The sequence below is a fragment of the Lissotriton helveticus genome, chromosome 6 (genome assembly GCF_964261635.1).
Source record: "Lissotriton helveticus chromosome 6, aLisHel1.1, whole genome shotgun sequence".
Classification (NCBI taxonomy): domain Eukaryota; kingdom Metazoa; phylum Chordata; class Amphibia; order Caudata; family Salamandridae; genus Lissotriton; species Lissotriton helveticus.
Genome location: NC_136067.1, coordinates 313562754 through 313587477, shown reverse-complemented (window position 1 = coordinate 313587477; position 24724 = coordinate 313562754). Strand labels below are relative to the sequence as shown.

Genomic DNA, 24724 nt, shown 5'->3' with positions numbered 1-24724 from the left:
ACTGTCTCAATAGGTCAAAATGTATAGAAACCTGCATAAAGATTAACTTTACTGTAGCTGCCCAAGGATGGAAAAATAAACATGTCACTATAAATATCTCCTTTCTGATGGTCACTGTACAGCTTGAACTACGGAGTTGAAAAATTGAAAGTTATTTTCTGATCTTTCAACACCTGCTTTAATAATGCTCAATGACTTGACCAGCCTTTCCCCACAGCTGCTAACACTGGCAACAGGCATGTCCATGTCCGAACTCCACTGTAATAAGTTATTACAGTGAGTTGCTAGGTCATCTCTTCATAACATGTCGGCCTGTGTCAAAAGTCGGCAAAATTAAAGAAATTAGAGACTAGTTTTAATTATAAGGATTGCAGAATCTCATGTATTTATCTCTGGAGAGCGAAGACGAGCGATAGAAAACCAAAAGGTTAAAGTGAAGAGTTTATTTGTTAAAAAAAATTATTTAAAAAAGACACTTGAAAGTACACCTAATCACCACGTTAAAGTGCAGTTCTGGTAGCAAATTAGCAAATTGCAAGTGATTTTTTGTTTTAATCAGTTAGGACACAATCCATAACTCACAACAGCCATGCACATGACAATTGGCAGATCAAATGCAATGCTCAGGACCCCACACAAAGACAGATGCGATTACAAATGTTGAAAATCTCAGATTAGATAACTGGTTGCATTACGGTTACCGCTTTGACCGAGTCAACTATTAACGCTTTGAGAGCGAGAGGTTATTTAATTACATTTTGCTTTTCGTGGTTTTAAGTACTGCAAGGTCAAGTGCATCAGATCGGGTGTACAGTTTAAGGCGTACATAGCTTTTGTGCAAACCTCCACTGCCTTCGCCCGTGCACAGCAGGTGGGAGCCGCAGTTATTTTTCGAATTGTTTTGGTTCTGCGGTTCCAGAATTAGAACTGCAGTCCCAAGGCTATGGCTCCATGTAAGCTTCACCGAGTGGTGTCAGAACCGTGGCTCTGGTGCATGCAGGTGGCCCTATTACAGCCATCGATATTTTGGAACTGCAGAGGGGCCCCTCACTGGTCTGCAGTTCCAGGAGCCACAAGTCTGCACTTATTTGTATTGTTTTATTTAATTATAGGGAGGGGTCCCTTCACAGCACTTCTCAACATGGTCGGGGAAGAGGGGGCTGCAATGGGACCCCCTTCAGGTACTAACCCATTCCTTTTATGTGCCCACTTTCTTTTAAGGGCTCTGGGGAAGATCCCTCGCAACCTAGTATGGCAGCAGCAACACTTTCTCCCAAAGTTACCGCCGGCCAATTGTATGCTTCCGATAACACAGATCAGTCTTTCGATCGGTCTTACTAAAATGGCTGAGGGGAGGAGACACGCTCTCAGCCAATCAGACCTGTGTATTTGATTGAATAAAAGCTGTAAAACTACAAGCCATTAATTTTACAGTTTTGATTCCATCAAGGTCACTTCAGGGATACTGAACTTATGACAAATACAGAGTGTTAGCACTCCTCCTTTAGAAGACTGGGGAGGGAGGCAGCAGGGTCATTGACTCTGGGGAGGGGAGGGGGGTATAGAAGGGACAAAGGCAGCAAACGGAGAATGGCGGGCTAGAGAGCAAGGCAGTGGCAGCACAACAGACCACACAGTATTTGCAGGAGGGGCAGTGACAGAGCAGACCAGGGAGGATGCAGGAGCAGCAAGGCAACCATGCAGGAGAGCAGTGGCTGCGGCTGCACAATGAACCTTGGAGGGCAGGAGTGGGGGTCAGGGGAATAAGGTCAGTCAATGAAGGCCAGCAGGTAGGGGGCAGAGTAGGCAAGTTGAGCACAGGGCAGGAGTAGTGGCAGCATAAGACCATGGAGGGCATGAAGGGATAGGGACATAGGAAGGTGTGGGGAGGGGGCACAGGAGACAGGGAAAGCAAGCTGACTATGCTAGGCAGTCGGAAGGGGCAGAGGCAGCACAATGGGCAGTGCAGCGCACGCTGGAGGAGCAGTGGCACCTCAATAAACCATGGGGGTCAGGAGGAAGAGGGCAAAGGCAACAGACAACAAAGGGCATGGGGGAGCAGGGCAGGCGAAAAAAGTAAAACACAGGGAAGGCAGGAGTAACAAAGCACTGCCAGGACTGGAGTGAAGGGCCAGGAGCATGGACAGAGGGCAGAAAAAATGTGGGCTGTGGTAGCAAGCCAAGCATGGAGGGCAAATGGGTGAGGCAGTGGCAGCACAAGAGACCATGTAGGGCGGGGGTAGATGGACTATGAAGGGCAGGGAGGAGGGGGCAGAAAGCAGACTATGGAGTAAAGATGGTGAACGTCAGGCAACTAGACTTCATTGAGCAGGATGGCATAGGAGGGAGGGGCAAGGGCTTGCACATGAACATAGGGCATAGGGTAAGCCCAGGGGCAGGAATAACAAACGGACCATGAAGGGCAGACTGGAAGGGACAGCTCACTTGGCCAGAGGGCAGGGGCATGCATATAGAGGGGAGGAGGACAGCGAGGGCAGTAAACTGACCAAGTCAGGCAGGGGTGGGCACAGTGCATGCACATTGGGAATGGATGGTAGGCAGGAGGGGGGCAGCAAGGTGATCAGAGACTAGGCTGAAGAGGGTTGCCACCAGCAGAGTAGGTCTGTGGCAACCACGTATTGCGAATGACCAAAGGTTGTGAGCAGTTTGTGTTGGCTAAATAGGTTCTTTAAATAGATAAGCAGGAATTCATGAAAAAACAAAAAAAGCCAAAGGTTACATAGACAGTATTGAAGTATGTTCATATGACCCCCCCACCCAAAAAAAAACAACAAAACAAACTCACGGCAAAAAAGCCATAGTTAAAGTGACATAGTTAGGTATAGTAATCTTAGTTCTAGTGCCTTTTTAACCCCTTCGGTGCTGATGACGGAACCGCTCCGTCATCAGCCGCGGTCGCGCTGTGCTGATGACGGAGCGGTTCCGTCATGGCCCGCCCAGCTCGATAGAACGCTCATGCGCGGCGCGAATTCCGCGCCTGCGCTGAGGGTTCTGGAGCAAGACTGGTTGCTTTGTATTTAATAAGACTGAACAGTCTCAATCATAGACCAGGGGCAAAATGTATACAACATCCTACTATTCAAACTTAGTCCTCAATACCTGAACCAACATGGTATTTCAGCTTACCGAACTAATTATATCATTTTGAATTTTTAGTTAAGAGAAATTTGTGAAGCAAATGCTAGGTTAGACCTGAAGATCTACTTGCAACAGCTAGGAAATTTAATTGCCCATTAAGATGGCCATGGGTGCAGGTAGAGCCTGTAGGGCACATACCATGCTCCCAAAAGAATTCTTGCGGCACAAGCCAACTTTCAGTGCCTTGCAGCCTAGGACATCTTTGAAGAAAGGGATGCTGGGATGTACCAGTACATATGTTTAGTTACATAATGTTGTACACCAACATAATAATAAATAACTGATTTGTCACAAAGGAGTTTTCCGAAACAATCAGTCACACAGGGACATGGGGAGCTGCAGGAAATTATACAATGCCATTCAAACATCATCCAGAGCATCACATAGTGATAAGTTAGTAACAGAATCCTGCATACCTGTTGACCACTATATCCCACTGTGGAGTGCTGCGTCTGTCTCTGGAAGGGGTAGCCCAGCAATTATCCAGAAAGAGCTCAAGCTGTGGATCTTGAGTATACTGTAGTTCAACTTCAAAATACAGTGGTTCCTGCAAGTATTTCACTACCGGATACTCCGGATTACTGTAGAAGTCAGAGTATGACAGATCTAAATTGGAGAAATAATTGTAATTAAGCAGAGGGCATTCAAATATAAACTTTGTGCATAAGCTAGTACATATCGTACCTTGTGTAAATGGAACCAATGTTTTTACTGTAACACCTTTCCATGCTACAACCTATTACAAAGGGCAGCGTTTCTTGTGCAACAGAAAAATCAAATGAAACTAATTACACAAGCAGTTCACTTAATGTAGCAGGTTCTTAAAGGAGCACATGTTGAACTTACCCAGTGCTTCAAAACGGAAGCTTTCGATTTAAGTTTTGAACAAAGACAGGAGGAGGATGTGGAGTGAAATTTGGGGGTGGGCGGGCAGGGGAGACTGGGGAGAAACTGGAAGGAAAATTAGGACGGAGGTAGATATACATTTAGAGTCCCTTCAATTATGCATTCATGATAAACAGATTCCAAATGGTGACAGAGCTAGGGTTGACCATGCAGGTGTATAATTCAAGTTAAGCTTCCCTAGAACATGGACTTCTACCGGTTTATTTCAACTTGTTCTGCAAATCCTTATGCTAGAAAAAACAATTAATTACCTAAAAGTACCTGGTAACTTTTCACTACCTCTCCACCCCAGTCTATGCTGAAGCCATTGAAAAAAATATTAAACCATACTCTCCATTCATAGAGTGGGTGATTTTACATCCAATCAAGGAAAACAGTCCACGTAGACCTCAGTCCTGGTTGACCCAAGACTGAAGGGAGGCATCGTCCTCGTTTTGGCCCAGATTATGCAGGACCAAACTACAGCCTTCCCCCCCCCCCCCCCCATTTTCCCCCCTCTGGACTACATTTCTGATGGTGTGCAATTCAAGAACTCCAAATAATGGACAAGACCTTGACAGGATTCATTCTTACATTCAAGACTGTACTGAAGGCTTATACATCTCCCCAGCATATTTGTGCTGTCCCACACATTGAATGAAAAACCTATTAAAACCATGTTGGCGGCATTCCACCACCATACAGCAAAATCACATCCAGAAATTACACAAAATTCACCATCTCAGAATTTCCTAAAATTTCAGTTCTGCCTTTGACATCCCTTGATTGGAGACAGTTCATTTTATACATGTATGCACTCACAAGGTTCAGGAGTTGCTTAACCTTCGTCTATTTGCACAGGTTAGGACCTCCCCGTTTAAAGTAAGCCAATGGAAGGGTAGCTATTGGCTGAAATTAAACAATCCTAAAATGATAGGAGTTTTTGGAAAAGTGAATCCACCACACCTAAGCAAAGGCTCACATTGAGGAGTGCTAGCTAAATACAACAACGCGCCAGCTTTGCTGCCCCCTACTTCATGAGTAATTATTAATTTGACCTTATATTAACATTTATAATCTGGTGGGACATCCCATTGTCAAACAAGCGACCCTAACATGCCTATTGTCAGCCAAACTGCAGATTGACTATTTTTAGTAAAAAAGTTATGGGTTAAATTGGCTACTCTGCTAACCAGAGGGGAACCTATTGCTTATTGGCTGTGGAGAATGCCACTTAGCTCCTGGCAATGACCATATGTGGCTGTCTTTTGAACAATCAAGTTTCAAAGCAATCTTTTACCAGAAGAAAAAGGCAGCGAGACATTTTTATAAGCTGCCCCGTTGCAGAATATGTAAGATAGGAAAGTGCATCTTGGACAGTCCTGAACATGCTCACACGTCCCAGATAGCACAGGGGTTCAGTACACAAATGGTGTCCTGTGATGTGGGGAGGGTAGAAATGAGAAGGGAAGGAATCTGCTGAGGAAAGAAAGGATTTAATCATAGAAATCCCCAGAAAGCTCAGATTAGCATTTGGAATATATAAAATGAAACCTCGCCAGATCGGGTGACGTCACCCTGCTGAGGAAATGGGATTTGTGAGATCAAAGGATGGGTACCTCAGACTGAGGTTAGGACACTTTATAAACCCTAGCAGAATCCAGGTTACTTCAGACTCTGCTTAGAAAGACAAGAACCCTTTAATATGCAAGAGAGCTCCCAGAGGCAATCTACCTCCAGCTTGAGCTTTGTAGAGTTAGATCATTCTGGTAGGCCATCTAAAATAATTAAAATACACAATGGGATGCGTAAACGATGTGGTTCAGCTCTCCTCTTTGTATCTGGCGGACTTAGTGGCCACGTGGAGAGTAAAAGCAGTTATTCTAGCCAAAAATGGGAGACGCCACATACTTTGTTTACTTTATGCAGGCAACCAAATTCTTCTGTATTCTACAGCAGTAGATTTACAACATAAGTTTGACTGCCTTGCATTGCAAAATACATTGTTATGTTATACTTGGTTTTGTATAGCGCACGGCTACTCAGAGTGTCCCGGCGCTTTGGTTTGCACACCTATCTCATAACATAACAAGAAAAGACAACAGAAAAACAAAGAATCCAGAAAGGAGAAAAAAAAAAAAAAAAAAAAAAAAAACCCCAAAGAAGCAGCTAAGAAGTAAAAAGCCAAGTTTTGAGCCCCTTCCTGAAGGCCAGCAGGTTTGAAGTACTGCGCAAGGCCACTGGCCGCGCATTCCATAGCTGGGGAGCCAGCAATCTAAAAGAGCGGCCTCCAATACGCGCCCTTTTGACCCGAGGGACAGCGGCAAGGAACAAGGATCCTGACCTCAAGGGCCTGGCTGGATGGTAAAAAGCCAACCTTTTTTGAAGGTATTTCGCTCCGGAGGCATGCAAAGCTTTATGCGCCAAAGTCAAGGTCTTAAAGATAATCCGCTTCCGGACGGGAAGCCAGTGCAGTGCCTGCAGGAGGCCCGAGGCTCTGGCACGGCGAGATAGTCCAAAAATTGCCCGTGCTGCCGAGTTCTGGACCACCTGCAACCGTTGAAGCAGATATTCTGGCAGGCCGAGATAAAGAATGTTCGAGTAGTCAATTCTCGAGCCAATTATCGCCTGCACTGTAATCTTCCTGTGCTCCTCCGATAGTAAAGGGAGAAACTTACACAGCATCCGGAGCAGGCCAAAACAAGTGCCAGTGAGGCCGATTATCTGAGAGCGCAGCGTTAGGCCGTTGTCAATTTTAATCCCTAGGTTTTTAGCCACCTGGGCCGAACTTGCTGGTGGAAACATGTTCTCTGGCCACCACACCTTCCAGTCCGGATCTGAACTGCACCCGAAGAAGAGGACCTCGGATTTGTCAGAGTTGCACTTGAGGCTGTTATGTTGGAACCACTGAAAAACAGCCTCAAGGCAACCCCGGATCTTCCCTCCATCGAAGTCCGCACCACTCTCACAGGTGAAGAGGAGCTGGGTGTCATCAGCGTAGGAAACGATCTGAGCCCCGAAAGACTCCGCCAGAGCCGCCAGAGGGGTCATGAAGATGTTAAATAGAGTCGGGCTCAAGACTGAGCCCTGAGGGACTCCGACACCCAATGGCGACATCTCAGTGGAGCAAGTAGAGGCCCAGACCGTTTGTCGACGGTCCGCCAGGAACGAACGAAACCAGTTGAACACCGTCCCCCTCAGACCGATCTCAGAGAGTCTTACGAGGAGACCCTCGTGGGGGACGGTGTCGAAGGCCGCCGACAGATCTAACATCACCAGCATCGCCCTGCCACCTGAATCCAGCACCTCCTTAATAGCCTCCGAAACTTCCAGGAGTGCTGTTTCGGTGCTGAGATTAGAGCGGAATCCAGACTGAGTGGGGTGCAGTAAATCATGGGACTCCAGATAATCGGCGAGCACCTTATGCACATGTTTTTCAATAATCTTAGCGAAAGCAGGCAAAAGCCAGATAGGCCTGTAATTCGCCAGCACCTCCACGTCCAATCCGGGCTTTTTGAGCAGGGGAATAATCATCGCCTGCTTCCATGACTGAGGAACCACACCCTGTGCAAGAGAGCAGTTCAGCAGGGGGTTCACATATGGATTAATGGCTAAATATAGAAAAGATTAAAATGGTGATCTTTTGTAAGAAGAATACATTGTTTCTTGGTTTAAAAAAAGTTAATACAATGTTATTGTATTTGGGTATGTTATTTAACAGGACTCTATATTTGAATGATCATCAAAAATCAGATAAGATCAGAGTCTTCTCTTAATATGGCTTTAAGTCTTGTTAATGTCTGGCAGATGCAGGTGGTAGAACAGACAGACAGTAGGCCAGCAGTTACGACCATCTAATTCCAATGCGACCGCATATAAAGCGGTTGCAAACTCCCATTTCTCTATGGAAACTTGTGCGGCAGGTGGTTTCCAGGAGGACCTGGACAACCATGCGCTCTGTGTGGGAGCAATTTGAAAATCTTGCAAAGCATTGAGTACGTGATAACAGCATTGACCAGTTCATTGTGAGTTTGTCATTAAGGATGATGCAGAGGTTTCAGGCGTGGTCTGTGGATGTGGGACCCAGGTCAGGTGGCCACCAGGAGGAGTCCCAGGGGAAGTTCTAACTTCTGAAGATCAGGATCTCCATTTTTAGTGTTGAGTTGTAGGCAGGTCTCGCATCCAGTTGGCCATGTTGGACACAGGTGGAGAAGTTGGTCTTGGTGGTGTTCAGTGAGGTAGTGGCAGAGCATGGTTAGCTTAAGAGACAATGTTGACGCAGCGGGTTCTTAAGATGTGGGCGAATGGTGCCATGTAAATGTTGAACAAGTTTGGTCTGAAGGAGAAGCCTTGGTGGACTCCACAGATTAGCTTCTTGTGATCCGAGGTGAAAGTGTGATCTGAGGTGAAAGTGAAGTCTGACTCATTGTGCCCTGTTGGAGAGAAAGCCAAGGGCAGGTCCTTGGATACCAGAGTCCTGGAGTCTGGCAATGAGGGGGCCATGGGAGACTGCTTAATGCTGCAGAGACGTTGAGCAGGATGAGAGCAGTGGTTTCTCCTCTGTCATTGATGGACCAGATGTCATCCATTGTTGCCAGGAGGGCAGTTTCCGTATTGCAGTTGCTGCAGAAACCTGACAGAGTGGAGTCCAGGAAATGGTGCTATTTAAGATGGGTGGCGAGCTGCTTGTTCTTTCTCTGGGACTCTCTGGTTGCTGAGAGCTTCATGGCTGGCTGAGGTTTTCAGAAGAGCTGTGACCACTGCAGGTTTCCAGCTGTAGAGATAACAGTTTATGATGGTGGTCAGGTTGGCACTGATCAGTATGCTTCAAAGGTTGTACATGTGGTGAGGGCAGGGGTCTGAGGGTAAACCCAGAGTGGATGGTCTGTAAGATTCTGGCGGAGTCATCTGTGGTGAGAGGGCTCCTGTTCGTTAGGTGGTGGGTGGGGTAGCAAAGTTGGTGCAGATCTCAAGTATTATGGTGTGGCCGAAATCCGACGATTATGACAGAGGATCTGTGAGGGGTATGAAGGTGGTGGATGCTGCGGTTGGGTTGGTGAATTCTGTGATGGAGTTTTGTCTGAGTTGGAGCAGAATAGAAGTATGAGTACAAGGGCCTCTTGTTTTTTGTTGTTCTTATTCTTTCTATTGAACAAATACTCAACACACTTTAGTTACACATATTAATGTGGCAAATGTCGGTAAGGGCATCGGGTTCATCGCTCATAATCAATACAGTCAGTCCACTACAGTAAATACAGTCAGTCCACTACAGTATAGTATCAGTGTGTTCAATCCCCACAACGTTCCATTACAAAACTCCATACAACTCTCCTTTGCAAAGCATCATTCACTATTTAAATGTTTCAGGTTCCTCTATACCAGAGGTTTTCAAACATTTTGATGCAAAGACCCCTCCCCATCGAGATTTGTTTAAGGCGTAAGGACCCAAACTAAAGGTCAGTGAGAGTGGAAGCGTGGTCTAAGGTGTAGGTTAAAACAAAGGGCCTCATTTATGAGGAATTGGCGTAGGGAAGCGCCGCAAGTCCTCTTGCTGCGCTGGCCTACATCAATGTGAAAGGGCAGGAACGCACATTTATGAAATATGGTGCATTCGTGTGCTTTCCCCCTGCATTGGTGCACAAGTTGTTGCCCGGAGCCAATGTAGGCAGGATTGTTTTTGTGCAGGAAGGAGTACCTTCCTGCAGAAAAACAATCCAGAGAGGAGTTTTCCTTTTTCTATGTGAGCTGCAGAATACTACACATGGAACGAGGGAAAAAACAAGGCGAAAGTAAAACATTTCTCCTAGTTACACCTGCTGTGGGGAGGTATAAGGTTTTGGCACTGCCACAGGTTGACATGATTTTGTAAATCTAGGGCAGCGTCAAAATCCATGAGTGTTGTGTGAACACTCACCGCTAAGGCCCATGGAAGGCCTAATTGACAGACTAAGGTAAGGCAGCACTTTAACTGCTTTGTCTTACTCCATATGTATGAGGTTATGTAAAGGTACTCGAGGCTATTGTGTCTTCTGGAGATACGATTGAGATGCTTGTGCTGACAGCTTCAAAAAAAAAAAAAAGTGACGCTCTGGCGGTTCAAGTCTCATTAATCAGCCTCAAAACATTGTTAGTTTTTAGGTCTTTCACTATCTGGTACCTACATATAAAATAATGGACAGCTTAAATGAAAATTACATTTTGAAAAGTTGTTACTCAGTGGAAAATGCACTGTCGTACATTATGAAACCTATTAGTTAATGCACTGCAGAGGTCTGTGTGTAACCAGAGAGCCAAAGAATTACATTCAGTTGGTACAGTAGAGAATAGGGACTTGTGTATTTTAGTGCTACTAGGTCACAGCCTATGACAAAGAACTGTGACTGTGCAAGTCATTATTTTATTCTTGGATTACACACATTGTAAGATAGATTGATACAAACTGTGCAAATAGTTTTAGGATAAAATGGAGGTTCCAAAATGTAGATTTTAGTAATACCAGACCATATGCAACACATTTTTTTTGCATAACTGTCCCTCCAAAACCTCCTCAGGGGTACTAAGTGCTGTATGAATTACGATTAAAAGAACATGCACTTCACAGCCCGGTTAACGCTTCCTACCACTCAAAACCAAATCAAATCTTTGCCATCACAAAGCAATTAAAGCCAGAACCGCTCCCAAGCACCCTTTACCTTTGCAGATTCTCATAACCAATTGCATTTCATTAACGCACCCTGGCACTAAAGATGGTTTAACTGGTCTGCTCAGCCTCTCCGTTTACAGCACAAGAGACTAACTTCATTTTAACAACCCGAATAAAGCCTCACGGTTTCCAAAAGTAAGTGCACATGTATTAGATTCCAGGCAGAATGGAGGCCTGGAAATGTGCGACCCCTTCTCAAGATTCCTCGCCCCCCCCCGGGGTCACGCCCCACAGCTTGAAGGCCTCTGCTCTATGCTCTACCCAGCACCCCCATATCTTGCCCCATTTCCGCGGGCATCCATGCCCTTGGTATAAGACCTTCAGCTGCACAGCCTTAATCGAGGTCTGCGTTCCACTCTAACCCCTGGAGGTTGAATCGCACCCCACACGCTTACAATATTTTTTTGCCATGGTCTGCCCTCATTAGCCAAATTAGTCTGTATTTCGGCCACGGGTCATCCCCTGTCACACAATACGCCATTGAGCATCCAGTTTGACCTCCTGACCCACCACCTCAGACATCACTCACGCAATCCCATTCCAGCATTGCTGAATGCGTAGACCAGTCTACAAGGTGTGAAAGAAAGTGCCCAACTCTCCGCAGCCCATTGTGCAATGTGCAGTAGCACTACATCCCATTCTGTGTATGAGCACCCTAGAGGTGTATTTGTGCAGAATATGCATTTGTATAGGGCGGAACTGTGCACTTATGGCCACCTACCAGGGACTCTGTATTGCCTCTGTCCAATCGTCATCTTCTAGTATGCCAAACTAGACTTCTCATGCCTCCTGGGTGTCCATAGTGTTCAGTATCTTTTTATATATTAGGGAAATTGCCTTATCTGGCATTGGATCTAATAATAACCAGTCTTCAAGTGGTGAGCATTCTGGTAGCTGTTTACCCATTGGGATGTGGGCTCGCAATGCAGGTTTCAATTGCAAATATCGGAACCTTTCCTAATCGGCATTTGGTACTTTACTGGTTTCTTCGATCTGTGCGTGGTACCTTCAGAGTGTGGATTTATAAGCTTCTCTGGAGGTGTAGTCTCATCCTTCTCAGTCTTCTTTCCAGTTGTTTGCAATAGTGGTTGGAGTCGTAGGTCTTCAGTGAACCAGCATGCTTAAGCGGGCGTTCTTGTGTGTGATCTTCATGGGGGACTGGGTGTTCACACAGTCCGAGATCCAATTGTCGAAGGTGGATAAGGTTGTTCTGTATGGTCGCCTGTGAGGATACACTGGTTTGACCGGATTGTGTGGGTCCAGTCTGCTTCTGTTATGTTGTGCCAGTTGCAGCTGAAGGGGATTGTTGGTTTTGGTTTACTGGGGGGCATTGATTAAGAATTGTCTGAGAGTGCGCTGTCCATGGGAGCAAGGAGAGGTGGCTGAAAGTAATCTGTTCTGGCTGTGGAGACTGGCTGGAGTGTGTCCAGTGAGGAGAGTTGGGCCTTGTATGAGCTATGCAAGTCCGATGTTGAAGAGCTCCAGGTGGTAGGGGACATTGTGGTCCATAGGGTCATGGAAATAAATGTGCAGGTTATTGAGCAGGAGGAAGTTGTTTGGATCTAATGCCGATGGGAGTGAGGACATCTGAGGAGATTGCTGAAGGTGGTGCAGGGTCCTGACAGTCAAATGAGGGTGCCTGAAATGGTTATACAGTGGCTGAGATGCAGTTGAAAGTACATGTGTTCCACAAGTGTGGTTGGTTCATCCATAGAGGTAGTGCAGGTGATGGTGTATTTGTGGATGATTGCATGGCCTCCTCCAGGTTTATGGAACCCATTGCGGTGGAGGATTGTCACGATGGCAGGAGTGGATGACTGGCTGAGCCAGGTTTTGGTGAGCATGAGGAAATCCAGGGAGTGCATGTCCATGAGGTTCCAGGTCTTGAGGCATGTTTGCAGTGAGATCTGGTGTTTAGGAGCATGCAGGCAATGTGGACGGGAGTATGTTAATGTTAAGGTGTTTTATATAGCGCTCGACTACTCCGAGGAGTGTCCTGGCGCTTTTAACCCAAAATGAACAAGGGACAGAGACAAGGAGGGAAAGAACCTACTGAACAAACAACCACAAGTCCTTTCTAAAGGCCAACAGGTTCGGGTTCCTTCGGAGAGTGACCGGCAGAGTGTTCCACAGCTGAGGCGCTAAGCGCCTGAAGGAACGACCGCCAACCCGCACTCTTCTTATGACCGGGACCGAGGCCAGGGCCAACGACTGACCTCCGTGGTCTGGCAGGCTGGTAAAAAGCCAGCCGCCTTTGGATGTATTTAGCTCCGGTCACATGTATGTGGAAGGTGGGATGGGAGGATGCTGCAGGAGAAGCAGCAGAGAATGCACGAGACAGGTTCTGCCATGTGGTGAGGAGCAGGGGCAGCGGTCGTGATTGAGTGCTGGCAAGTCAATGGGAGTGTAGCGTTGGCAGTTGGATGGACCATGGTCCGTGGTGCTGGTCGCAGTTCTGGCACGGACTGGCTTGCCTTTGGCATGCCTTCTTCATGGCAGCCATTTAGTGGGTCCTTGGGGGTGGGCATTGGAGGAGAAGCCTCCACCACCTTTACTATCTTTAGGAAGTGAAAAGGTTACCCTAATCTTAATTGCTTACCAAATACTCCATTCCATTTGGAAATATTAAAATGGATTAAGATATACACCTTTGCATTCAGTTCAAGAGTTTTGTGGTAAAAGACCGAATGGGTTTATGCCCACTCCAATTAGTACTCACAGCCTCAAGCTGGGCCGCAGTTTTATTTTTCTATAATTATTATACTACTGATCAAGAAAAGAAATTTTGATTAATAACTGACCCATGCAAAGTATTGGTTAAGCATTGTGATTATTTAAAGCAATCTTTTGTAAAACATTGACAAATCAAATTCGGGCAACAGTGGCATTTGATGGCTACTATATAGTTGGGGCAACTGACTAACCCTTTGTAACTGATCCCTCCAACAGCTAGTTATTTAAATCATGGTGTTTTCACATATTGTAGTTTGCATCAATACCACCACACAAGATCATACCACCCACCAGAATACATTAACGCACGCCTCCCCAACACAACCATTTAACCGCATACCATCCGTCCCACAGCCAACACACAATTCTTAAAAGGCTCCTGGGTACCATATCACTAAAAGACACTTCACACAATGCACAGTATAATACACCATTCACTATATATGGTGCATTGCTTAGATCATACTCATCCATCACTTCACCCAATATCACTCTGCACCGCCATACAAGGGCTCCAAAGTAGCACTCTTCTGGTTCCTCTATTACCAACAAACCATTATCAAAATTCACTATCACCTTTACTAAATAGCTCATTAGAAGGTGATTACACTACCTCATCTTACAAAGTGTTTCAGAACGCGAAGAGCTTAAGAGAAATAATGTTGCATTTTCCTGCATGCACAACTAGTCAACCAGAAAGTCAAGGGTTTACTCATCAGAAGGCTGGTAGCAGGTGACACGGAGTTACGCTAATACAAAAGACAACTGCTTTGCTGGGATGCTTCCCTCTATTGACCAGTACAGCACTCGACAGGAGGCAGATCCCAATTTACAGTTACTAATAAGTTCCCTCCCGGAAGAACCGCACGCTCCCACAGCAATCTTCAAAGATTTATTAGCAACATGTCACCCAGTTTCAGATTCCCCTAGGATCAAGTTTGATCCTTGAGAGATCGCACTGTTACTAACCGTTCTATTTCCCTATTCTTAATACTTTGTTTATTTGATTAGCGCAGTTAATTAAAACCATTGCAATAAAATATCAACATTGGCACAGTTAGAAACTGAAGAACACACTATCAGGATTAAAAAGTCTATGCATATAAAAACAGTCTTATAGTTACCAGTGTGATCACACTACTGAGCTAGGCCTGAACTAAAACAGAAGGTGCTAAACCAGGGGACAAAAAAAGTCTAATTCGTTTTTTGGGGGGGGGAGGAACTAGAAGCACTGGGGCCAAAGAGGGTGAAAAAAGATTGTCCAGGAGTCTTACAAACTTTCCAATCCTTGCGAGCGCTTGAATGTCTGAAGTAAAACACAGGGCCGTTGCCTCCCAGCATGACCTAATGCCCCATTTTCAAAATACGGGTTTTAAGAGTAATCTTCTAGGGGCGTCCATGGAAGGGCAACAGCACAAAAGATGCAACCATGATTAGGTGTAGTAGGTGCACAGTCTGCAGGCCCCTTCCTCCTTTGAAGGCGCCCACCTGTAAAAGGTCATAGAGCGCAGGCCTAGGAGGCGCATGAACATTATGTTCTTCCGAGACACTGCATTTAGACTTTCCAGCAAATAAGATTGCGGTACCCCAGGATGGTATGAGATATTCAGGAGGAGCAAGACAGTAGGTGTTTTTAAAGCCTGGAGGTCCATCCGATGGGAGATTAGTTTCACCTGTTTATTGATAACTTTTTTCCAGACTGAATATGGAATAGTGTCTGAAGTTAGTAGTGAGTTGTCGATCTCTAGCGTTTTTATGGCCTTTGTAATCTGACGATTCCATGGATTTCCAGGACTGGCAAAGGTTTTTTTGCCGGGATTTTAAGGTTGTATCTGCAGCTTTTAATGACCTTATAAAATATTTCAGAGAGTCTGCCTCGCAATAGATGGATTGTCTTTGTAGGCCCAGCTCCAGACGTAGTCTTGCCCTCTGAATGAATTTCGGAAGATGAGACTTTTTTATAGGTGGAAACCTGGGCGAGGTCAAGACTAGCAGAGCATGTACCAGGGAAGGCCTGGTGCCCATAGTTTAAGGCAGGGAGTAGTGTAGCTTTGGTCACCTTCAAAATGGGATCTGCGGAGGGGCTGCTCAGGGTCAAGTTCAGTCGGGTCAGGGAGTATGTTATTGCACCTGCTCTGCTAGTAACAGTGGTTTACTGTATGCGGAGATGCAATTTATTTTCTTCTGACATAGCATGGCCACAGAGAATAGTGCATAAGTGTGATTAATAAAACAACTTTTCAGAAAAAACTGTCGCTTAACCTACCATTCAGAACTCCAAACCCTTACTGTAGTTAAGTTAAGCAAAGGAAATTGTTCTCAACCTACAAGGGGATTCCTTCATAATGGAGCCCAGTATTAGTGACCTTTGTAGAGTCCACACCACTGAAGGCGCTCAGTTCACGGTTACATGCATCCCTTGCTTTTCAAGGCTTGAAGAGGAGAGCTCTGCAAGGAAGAGGGAATAACAGGATGGCTAGTAGTTTATTTCAAATGATACTATACCCAGCATATCTTCTCCGAACTACAAGCAATGAAATGAACCAGGAGGACTATCTGTAAATTCCAAAACTCACCCTCTAACTTGCCCCCAAACTACACCCCACGTCAACATTGCTGGCTATGTGGAATCCTTAACTTTCAACAAAGAGCTACATACATTGAATGTTCCAGAGTTGACTACAAAGCGTAGAAGAGTTCTTGAGTTGGTCTAATCATACATTCTAGGAAAGGCTCAACCCTATTTACTTGTGGCATTGACAATACAAGTCCAAAGGAAAATATTCTACAAGACTCACGTTACGGATCACAGACTTCCACCCAGCTTGGGCACATAAGGGGGAAACAGAGTGTAGGCTATGTTCCTTCGTCAAAGAATCCTGGCTACACCTCCTTGGCTGTTGCCCTAAATTGAATAATGTGTGAGCGTCTTTGCCAGATTCTCATTGCAAAGGGTGTAAGGAACTGTAGGGAAGCTTCAGCCCTGTGCTTCAACGAATCAATGACCAGAAACCTAGCAAGACTGGGGAAATTTACACTCAATCAGGATCACCATAAATGAGGCATTACAAGGTGATGTCACTTCTGTGAGACCAATACCCGCTCATTTTATGATGACCCCACATTTTACAACAAGGTAATGGCTGCAGGGTGGGTCTCCAGCAGGCACTAAGGCGGACCATCCTTTTTAATCAAAGTTTACCTACTAAATCAGACTCTCCAACGAGTAATTACAAGCAATCACAAGAACTTGCACAAACGAGTTAAGGGCCAAAAGCTGATCTTAAGGGCAAAGTCATTGACGGGGAGGATAGTTTCAAACAATTGTTTTTCTTTACAGTAATTATTTTAATTAATCGAATAGTTAATATTAAAAAAAAATGTCTCGAGTTGGACTACTCCTAGTCCAACTTAGAAACCACTGGCAAAGGCCTGTGTGCCAGCACTGTAGGAATGGTAAACAGCTCCACCTCGTGCTCAGTAGTGTTACTCTACAGCACTGCAACCAAGATCTTGTTTTACCAGAGCAAATATACCTCTAAGCTGGAAGTATATCCAGGTCACACCACAATTTAATTCTAGCTGGCCCTTTCCTCAGTAGAGATTTCCCATATCACCCATAGAATGTTTAGTCACCTGTGATGATCACCTTTACTGCGCCAGAACCTTCTGCTTTTCACACTTAACGCAGTAGATTTATGTAGGGTGAGTTCCATCGCTATGCAACTTACTGTTACCACTACCCCCCCCTCCCCCCCCCCAAAAAAAGAAGAAATATGGAGTCTCTATATTTCACACAAGTTAAACATTTGTCCATGAAATAACCTCATTTCAAAAGCCGCATTTCCCAACTGGAGTATTGGAGATTACTATTTTGGGGTGGTACATACAAACTACTACTACTACATCTCCAAGACAATACTAGCTTGATAACATTTCAGCAGGTTTTAAAAGGTCCGATTTTACTCTTCCAAAATGTTATCATTCATTAATCCTAAAGTGCCAAGTTGCTACATATTGCATTAATACTGAACACGAAGGAAAACAATCCATAGGCTTCTTTAATTTACTCTGCTGCCTAATCTGCATACGTCTGGAAAAATACCCCTCTTCAAAGATCTATTGATCAAGAACAATTCGAATCAAAATGATCTTTAAAAAATAAAATGACAGAGCTCACCAGGGAAACCATAAGAACACAATAGGCTGTGGCACCCTATAGCAAACAAATACAATCAAATGCACAAGTTACACCCAATTCCCCTCATGCTTTAGCTGGCAGGAGGTAATTGCTTGCCAGTTTCAAACGGCTTCTGGAGGGACAGTGTTTTGCTGAGAGCAGACACCCAACACAGCCCTAGTGGTGGACTTGGTTAGCCATGTGCTGTCGAGCCCATGGCTGCTAGCCATGTGCAGCCAACTAATTGTTGAGCTGGCAGTATACAAAATCTAGATTAGGCACACAACGGTATGCAAAAGTGGGGAGGTTTGCCCTTTTTGCCCATTAGTCAGCCCCACCCATGGATAATGAAGTGTACAAGAAGTAGCACCTCACCCACCAGCTCGCAAGAACACTTTATAGACCAGTGGCAGAAGAGGATTGGACCTGCTGTCTAATCTATGGGGAGATTTGAAGGGCTGGATGTACTCCATCTTGTACTCAGGACAAAGTGGCCCACAAAGGTCAGTTGGTGACCTACTGTCTGACTACAGGATCAAACTGCAAGAGGTATTTTCCCTGTTGTGACTAGTGAACCAGTTACAACTGAGACTGAAGTGGAGTCGACCTTACTGGCGGCCTCTGTTGGAGTGTGTCCTGGCCTGCAAGTTCTGTCCCTGAAGCCCTGGGAGCATTTGAGGTTGAACTACCCCATAAAGTCTGAAAAGTTGGGACTAATGAAGATCTTAAAGTCCAAAATCTTTCTAACACCAGCTCGACCTTACGGCAAAGGTGCCAGATTTTGATGAGCCTATTAGATATACCTTTATGCTTGCCTCACTTGAGGATTTGCGCTCCCAAAAAATACTAAGGACCAGATGTATCAAGGGTTTTCCCGTTTGCGAATGGGAAAAAGCCTTTTGTAATGTATCATCCTAAAAGGCCATCGCAAAATAAGGTCTCAAAATTTGCGATTCCCTATTTCGCGAATACATTTAAGGAATCGCAAATTGAGATTCCTTTAATGCAACTTTGGAAGCACCCAAAATTTGCAATCTGGCCTTAAGGAATCGCAAATTACCACCAACTTAAAGTTGGTGGTAATTTGCGATTTCCTAGAAAAATGCAAAAAAGTGCATTTTTCATAGTGCCATGTGGCGCACATACATGCCCTTAGGGCATGTATGTGCACCACATGTGCACACATGCATATTTCAGGAGTGCATCAGGGTGTCCTTTTGGCACCCTTTAAATTGCATGCGCAATTAGCGAGTACCTATTGGGTACTCGTAAATTGCACAAGCAATTCCCATTAATTTCTATAGGCCTCTTGTCCCATAGAAATGAATAGGAAGCCATTCCTTATTTGTGGCTTGCACTTTGAAACTTACATTTCTCCCACTCTAAGCATTTGCTACCTAAACCAATGACTTCAGCGGGACCTTGTCCGTCAGCTGTCTGGCTTCAAGAGGACTTTGGCGTATAAAACCTTGCCCCGCTGAAGGATTTAGAATTCTATAAATAGAAATAAATAAAAAACGAAGCCAAAAGGTAAAAACTTGAACCAAGATGACACACTTTGTGTATCCCACTTGCACATGTTCGCAGTTGACCTGAATTTGCACCTGGGTCCCAGTCAACCATGAACCGTGATTTCAGGTTTGCACTTTTAGTGCTTTTCTCCTTAACCCCTTCGCTGCGGCACAAATTTTGCCGCGGCGCTTCCATGCTCGTGATGGAACCACGACGTCATGAGTCACGGGCGTGTGCTCATGATGGCGTGGTTCCATCACTTATTTCTGACAAAGAATCCTCATGCGGGAATTCACATATATTTCAACGGTAGGTATTACACTTCCCCACACACGTGTCCATTTTTTGGGGCACCTTCGAGTGTAGACTGATTTCTCCACTATCATTGCAGTGTGCATGTCTTTACACCACTGGTGGAGGGTAAGAGTTTGTTGAGGTCCCCAGCATTGCGCTTTATTAAGCTTCGCCATTGTCATGCCTAGTGTCACCCAGTCTTGAGCCATATTATTTAGGTCCCTGGGCTCCCACACATTGAGAAGGTAACGTTTAGGTTCTGGGGAAATCGTGATCGTCGTGACCTGAGAGCGTGTGCATCACAGCTTTCCAATAAATCGCAATCTCGGGACAGAGCCAGAGGGTGTGGAAGCGTGTGCCTGATGCACCACATTGCCCAAGGCAGAGCGGTGTGTACATCCGGTTTATTTTGTGTAGAAGCGTCCATGTGTAGTACATGCGATGTAAAATCTTTAATTGTACCAACTTTAGCTTAGATGATATCGCTACCTCCTTAGGGGAGTCAAGCGCCTCTTGCCAATCTGCTTCATCTAGCTCACCTACTTCAGATTCCCATTTGGTTTGCAGAACTGCAGTAAGGTCTGTGCGGTTATTTATTATTTTCCGATAGGTTTGGGAGATGGCCTTTGTTAAGGTGATCCGTCAGGAGCCTATCTTCTAGTGGTGAAGATCCTACAAGCAGTGTACCCGGTGGGATCACGGTCATGAGTGCGTGCCTGATCTGCATGCAACAAAAGGTTTGCCAGTCCGTATGGGACCTGCAATGGGGCAAACCGGACCATTCCCCTTTTTCCCCCCACAGATCCCCAACCCTTGATATTCCTATCAGGTCCCACTGCCGAAAGCCTTTGGTGTAGCGTACCCAATCTTTTCGTGTCCCATAATGGCAGGGCCTGTGTTACTACTCCCTCCCAACCCAATGCTCTTCGCGCCTCGAACCAGATGTGGATTGTGTGCGCCGTTGGACCTGTGAGGTTGTTTCTCCTGACTATTGTAGAGTGCTCCCATAATCCCCACAGTGTCTAATGGGTGTCTATCCATGCGATATGCTGGGTCATCTTGGGAGATGGGAAGCCATTGGTTTATGGCAACGAGATGCAAAAACCCAATAATATATTTTGATATGGGGGAGGGCAATGCCACCATCACACCAACTTCTTGTAAGTTGGTGCATTGCTATACGGGGCGTTTTTCCTTCCTATAGCAGACTGGTCACTTCTACATTTATCACTGTAAAATATTCTGGGGTGACTGGGAACGGTGTATTCTGTTGTGCATATAGGAAGCTGGGAGCACCATAGTTTTAAAAAGGGCTGCTCTCCCCAATAACGTTAGCGGTAATGAGCGCCAATGTTTGACATCGCACTGAAATCGCATCAGGGGCTGCGTTAGGTTTTGCGCTATGAATTGAGTTTTGACGTGTGTTATGTATACCCCTGGGTACTTCTAGCCACTGCCAGCTATCTGAAGTGTACATCCATGTGGAAGTCATGGTGGGGAGCTGTGGAGTACGTAAAGTGGTTTTGTCCAGTTTATGGTATAGCCAGAGACCCACTCATACGACATATGTCCAAAAGTTAATCGAGCGCACTGGGGATGCTAGGTATAGCAGTATATCGTCCGCATAGAGCGAAATGGGATCTTCCCAACCCATGACTCATTTCAACCCATGGATTGCCCAGTCTTCACATATCCATGCAGCCAAAAACCTGATAGTTTCAGAGCTGGCCGTAGCTAATTGTCAGCAAGCATACAAAATTCAAGAAGAGCTCCATAAATCTTGCCTTCATGGACATGTTGAGAACTTTTGACAATGTAAATCGGAAAAGATTATGGGGGATGATTGGTTATATGGGGGTGGAGGAAGACCTAGTTGACCTCCATAGGAGGCTCCATTGTAACACCACAGTGAAGGTATGCCTCGGTCATGACGGTGACTGCACTGAATCACTGCTCTCAACTGAGGGTTACTCTGCGCTGAATCCTAGCCCCCTTCTTGTTCCTAGTCTATATAAATGGCTTTGAGTCCTTTTGCAGTAGAACTTGGATTTTCCTACGGTTGTCAGTTAGAATCCACTCTTCGTTACGCAGGACACTTCCCCTTGACAAGGATAGCTAATGGCCTGCAAAAAGCCCTCGACACTTTTATAAAATTCACGTCTATTTTGGATTTAAAAGTAAATCTTGAAAAGGCCCATATAATCGTGTGGGGTCAAAAATGAACCAAACCTTATACTTTATTTACAAGGAACTGTTGTGGAAACGGTTTCAATTTTTTGTTATCTGGGGGTTCTTTAATAAGCAGCTTAAGTGGGATCCTCTTAACTTTAATGGTGCAGCAAGTTAATAGGGCGGTTGAGGCTCTTTCAATTTGCAGTTAAGCTCGGGTGGAAACCTATCTGAGAAATGTTAACGATTTATAAGGCAAAGTACATTTCTTATGGTGCAGGGGTTTGGGGGTAGTGGGGATTGCTTTAAGCTCCAAGTCATTAAGAACACCTTCAAGAGACTCTTGATGGCCCCTCAGGGGCCGTCAACTTTGTTTCATCACTCTGAAGTGGGGCACAGCTACTTAAAAGACGGCATTGAGCTTGCACCCCTACTTTGGGCAAAAATCTGTGCCACAGACGATTGGACCTTACAAGGCAAATGTTAACAGACTGCTTGACCAGGAGTAACTAAAAGAATATCCCATGGATAAGCTATGTTAAATGTGACCTTGAAGATCTTTGCCTTAACAATCGTTCACATCCAGCTAGCATACTGCGCGTGGCCAAAGTACAAATGAAGGCAGCTTATATGGAAAAGGCATTGGCAAGCCCCACTAGAGCAACTCCTCCTCAACTTTGTACGTATATTAACCCGATGGATGATTTTCACCAGCAACACCATTTTATTTGACACTCATTTTAAAACCTCAGCATGGATTTTATTTAACAATCCACCATACATTTATTATTTTTGTGTCCTTTACCACTGAACTTTTTTTACTTCCGCTTTGGAGATTGGGTAGCCCCAGTACCCTGAAGAATGGTTTTAAAACTTATATTCATCGGGATCTCAAGGAATTGATCTAGCGGTTCACAATTTTATTAGGGGGGGGGAGGGGTTGTATTAGAAAGCGCTAGGGTCATTATTAAAAAAAAAAAAGTTTGTTCACTGCTATAACTTCATCGCATAGCACTGCACTCTCAAACATTCTGTAAAGCTTCCTTGCAAAGTTTTTACATTTTTGAACTGTACATTTTTTATTTGAGCTCCTTTTAGGATTCACTGAAATCGAATAAAGTTTCATTTATTTATTGTACAGTTTTCTATAGCGCGAACAAGACCCTTGGGTATCAGAGCGCTTTACAGTTACAAGCACGAGATTACATTAGACTGTTTTAGTCAATAATACTATCATAATGGTTGACATCGATTACAAGGTCATAAAGAATGAAGCGGTGTTCTGAGGTAGGTGAGATAATAGCAATAATTGGAATGTTCAAACTTCCTCTATGTTTGTTTCACGTGTCTTTTCCTTTGTCTTCCATGTTCTCCGATCAGTGAAACATCTTAAACTTATGAGGTGAAGAATTAGCGCCTATAGCAAGTGATTATGGAAGGAACTTACTCATTAGAAATAACTTGGTTTCTCTCTTAAACATTGCTAAGTTTGGGATTTTTCTGATGTTCGGGGGAAGCGAGTTCCAGATTCTAGGGGCTGCTCCTGAGAATGCCCTATCATAGGTTTTTTTCTTCCTGAAAAAGGGTGGTCTTAGTACCAGTTCCTTGGCACTCCTGGCTGGTCTGCTTCCTCCAGATAGTTCAATTTTTTGGGCAAGGTATCAGGGAGTATTGTGATGAGTGCTTTGTAGGTGATACACGCCAACTTTAGCTGTATCCTGGCTTCGTAAGGTAGCCAGTTTAAAGCTTTTAGATGAGGGGAGATATGGTTGAATTTCCTAGATCCTGTGATAAGTCTAGCAGCTGCATTGAGGCATGCTTTAAAAGGTGCCGTGGATATTTTTGGTAGCCCTGCCAATGTTGTGCTTCCATACTCAATCCTCGAAATGATCAGTGATTGCACAGCTGGTTTTAAGTCCGCGTCAGTTAAATATGGTTCATGACGGACATACCCCCGTTCACAAGTTTACATCGCCTGGTTTATTACACCAGGCTACATCCTCTATCCATCCATTATCCTATTCATCCAACTAACAAGCTCACTTGTCCACCACTAAATAACAATTTTAATTTCTTTACGAATCCACCACTCTTCCACCTATGGGTGCCATTATAGTGTGCTATTTACTGAAAAGCACTTCAAACCCTCGTCAGAGGTAGTAAGCGCTATATAATTACAATTTACTTGAAGCAGCCGCCAAAACTATCCCGACTGATTCTATCAGGCTACTGACTGGACCCTCACATTTGCACAAAGATTTGCTTCAATGTTTTAATTCCTTCGCCAACCATTAACAGTTTGTTAATTTGACAGTAGTTACCAAGATACAAATCAGTGGGCGAGAAAATAAAGTGTTTACTTGCACATTTAGACAATTATATTTGGAAACGTGCACTAGCTTTGCATAAATTAGGAATTCTAATGCAGAGAAATTGAAAGCTGCTTGCTGAAATATCCATGCTAGGAATTGCAGCAAAGGGTGTACTTGGACTGGGCTCTGAGCAGCCGACTGATATAAATTGTGAGTGCAGTGATGAAGGGTCACTGAAAGAAGATGTAGGCTCATCGCTCTCCTCGAATCTTGAAGCAAAGGCCTACATGCACATTCTCTTAAGAGCTGGAAACCTGGGCAGCAGATAAGCTCTCCTGCTTTGCCAATCCGGCTTTACGCCAGACAGCTCTACGATGGATAACATCTTAATGCTGACGTACTGCTCTTCACTAGCTGTTAGGAGGAAGCAACCCCCCTCTTTTCTGCTGTTTCACAGACTATAGCATCGCCTTCGATAAGGTGGACAGGGCAGGCTATGGGGGAAGCTAGCCACCTGGGGATTCCATCCCTGCTCCTTTGGGTGATTAGATTATATCAGATCATGGGTCTGGGTAAAAACAAGCCTTACTACAGTCACTGCCAGATTACCCACCAACAACAGTAACAAGACTGTGATGGCCCCCTCCTTTTCAACCTTTACACTGCAGACATGGGAGCAGCCCTGGAAGGAGCCAGGTTTGTTACACCAAGGCTGGGAAGACACTCTCTCAATCTTGCAGTAGGCAGACGATACGGCCATCATGGACCAAACTA

At 44.9% G+C, this 24724-nt stretch overlaps 1 protein-coding gene across 1 annotated transcript in view; it reads right to left on the bottom strand.

Annotated features, from left to right (window-relative positions):
• LOC144762531 (uncharacterized) overlaps positions 1-24724 on the bottom strand; it is a 168360-nt gene that overhangs the window by 31074 nt on the left and 112562 nt on the right. The window contains exon 18 of the mRNA XM_078647755.1: positions 3576-3765. Coding sequence (XP_078503881.1) covers positions 3576-3765 — 190 coding nt within the window. The remainder of the gene's footprint in view (positions 1-3575; positions 3766-24724) is intronic.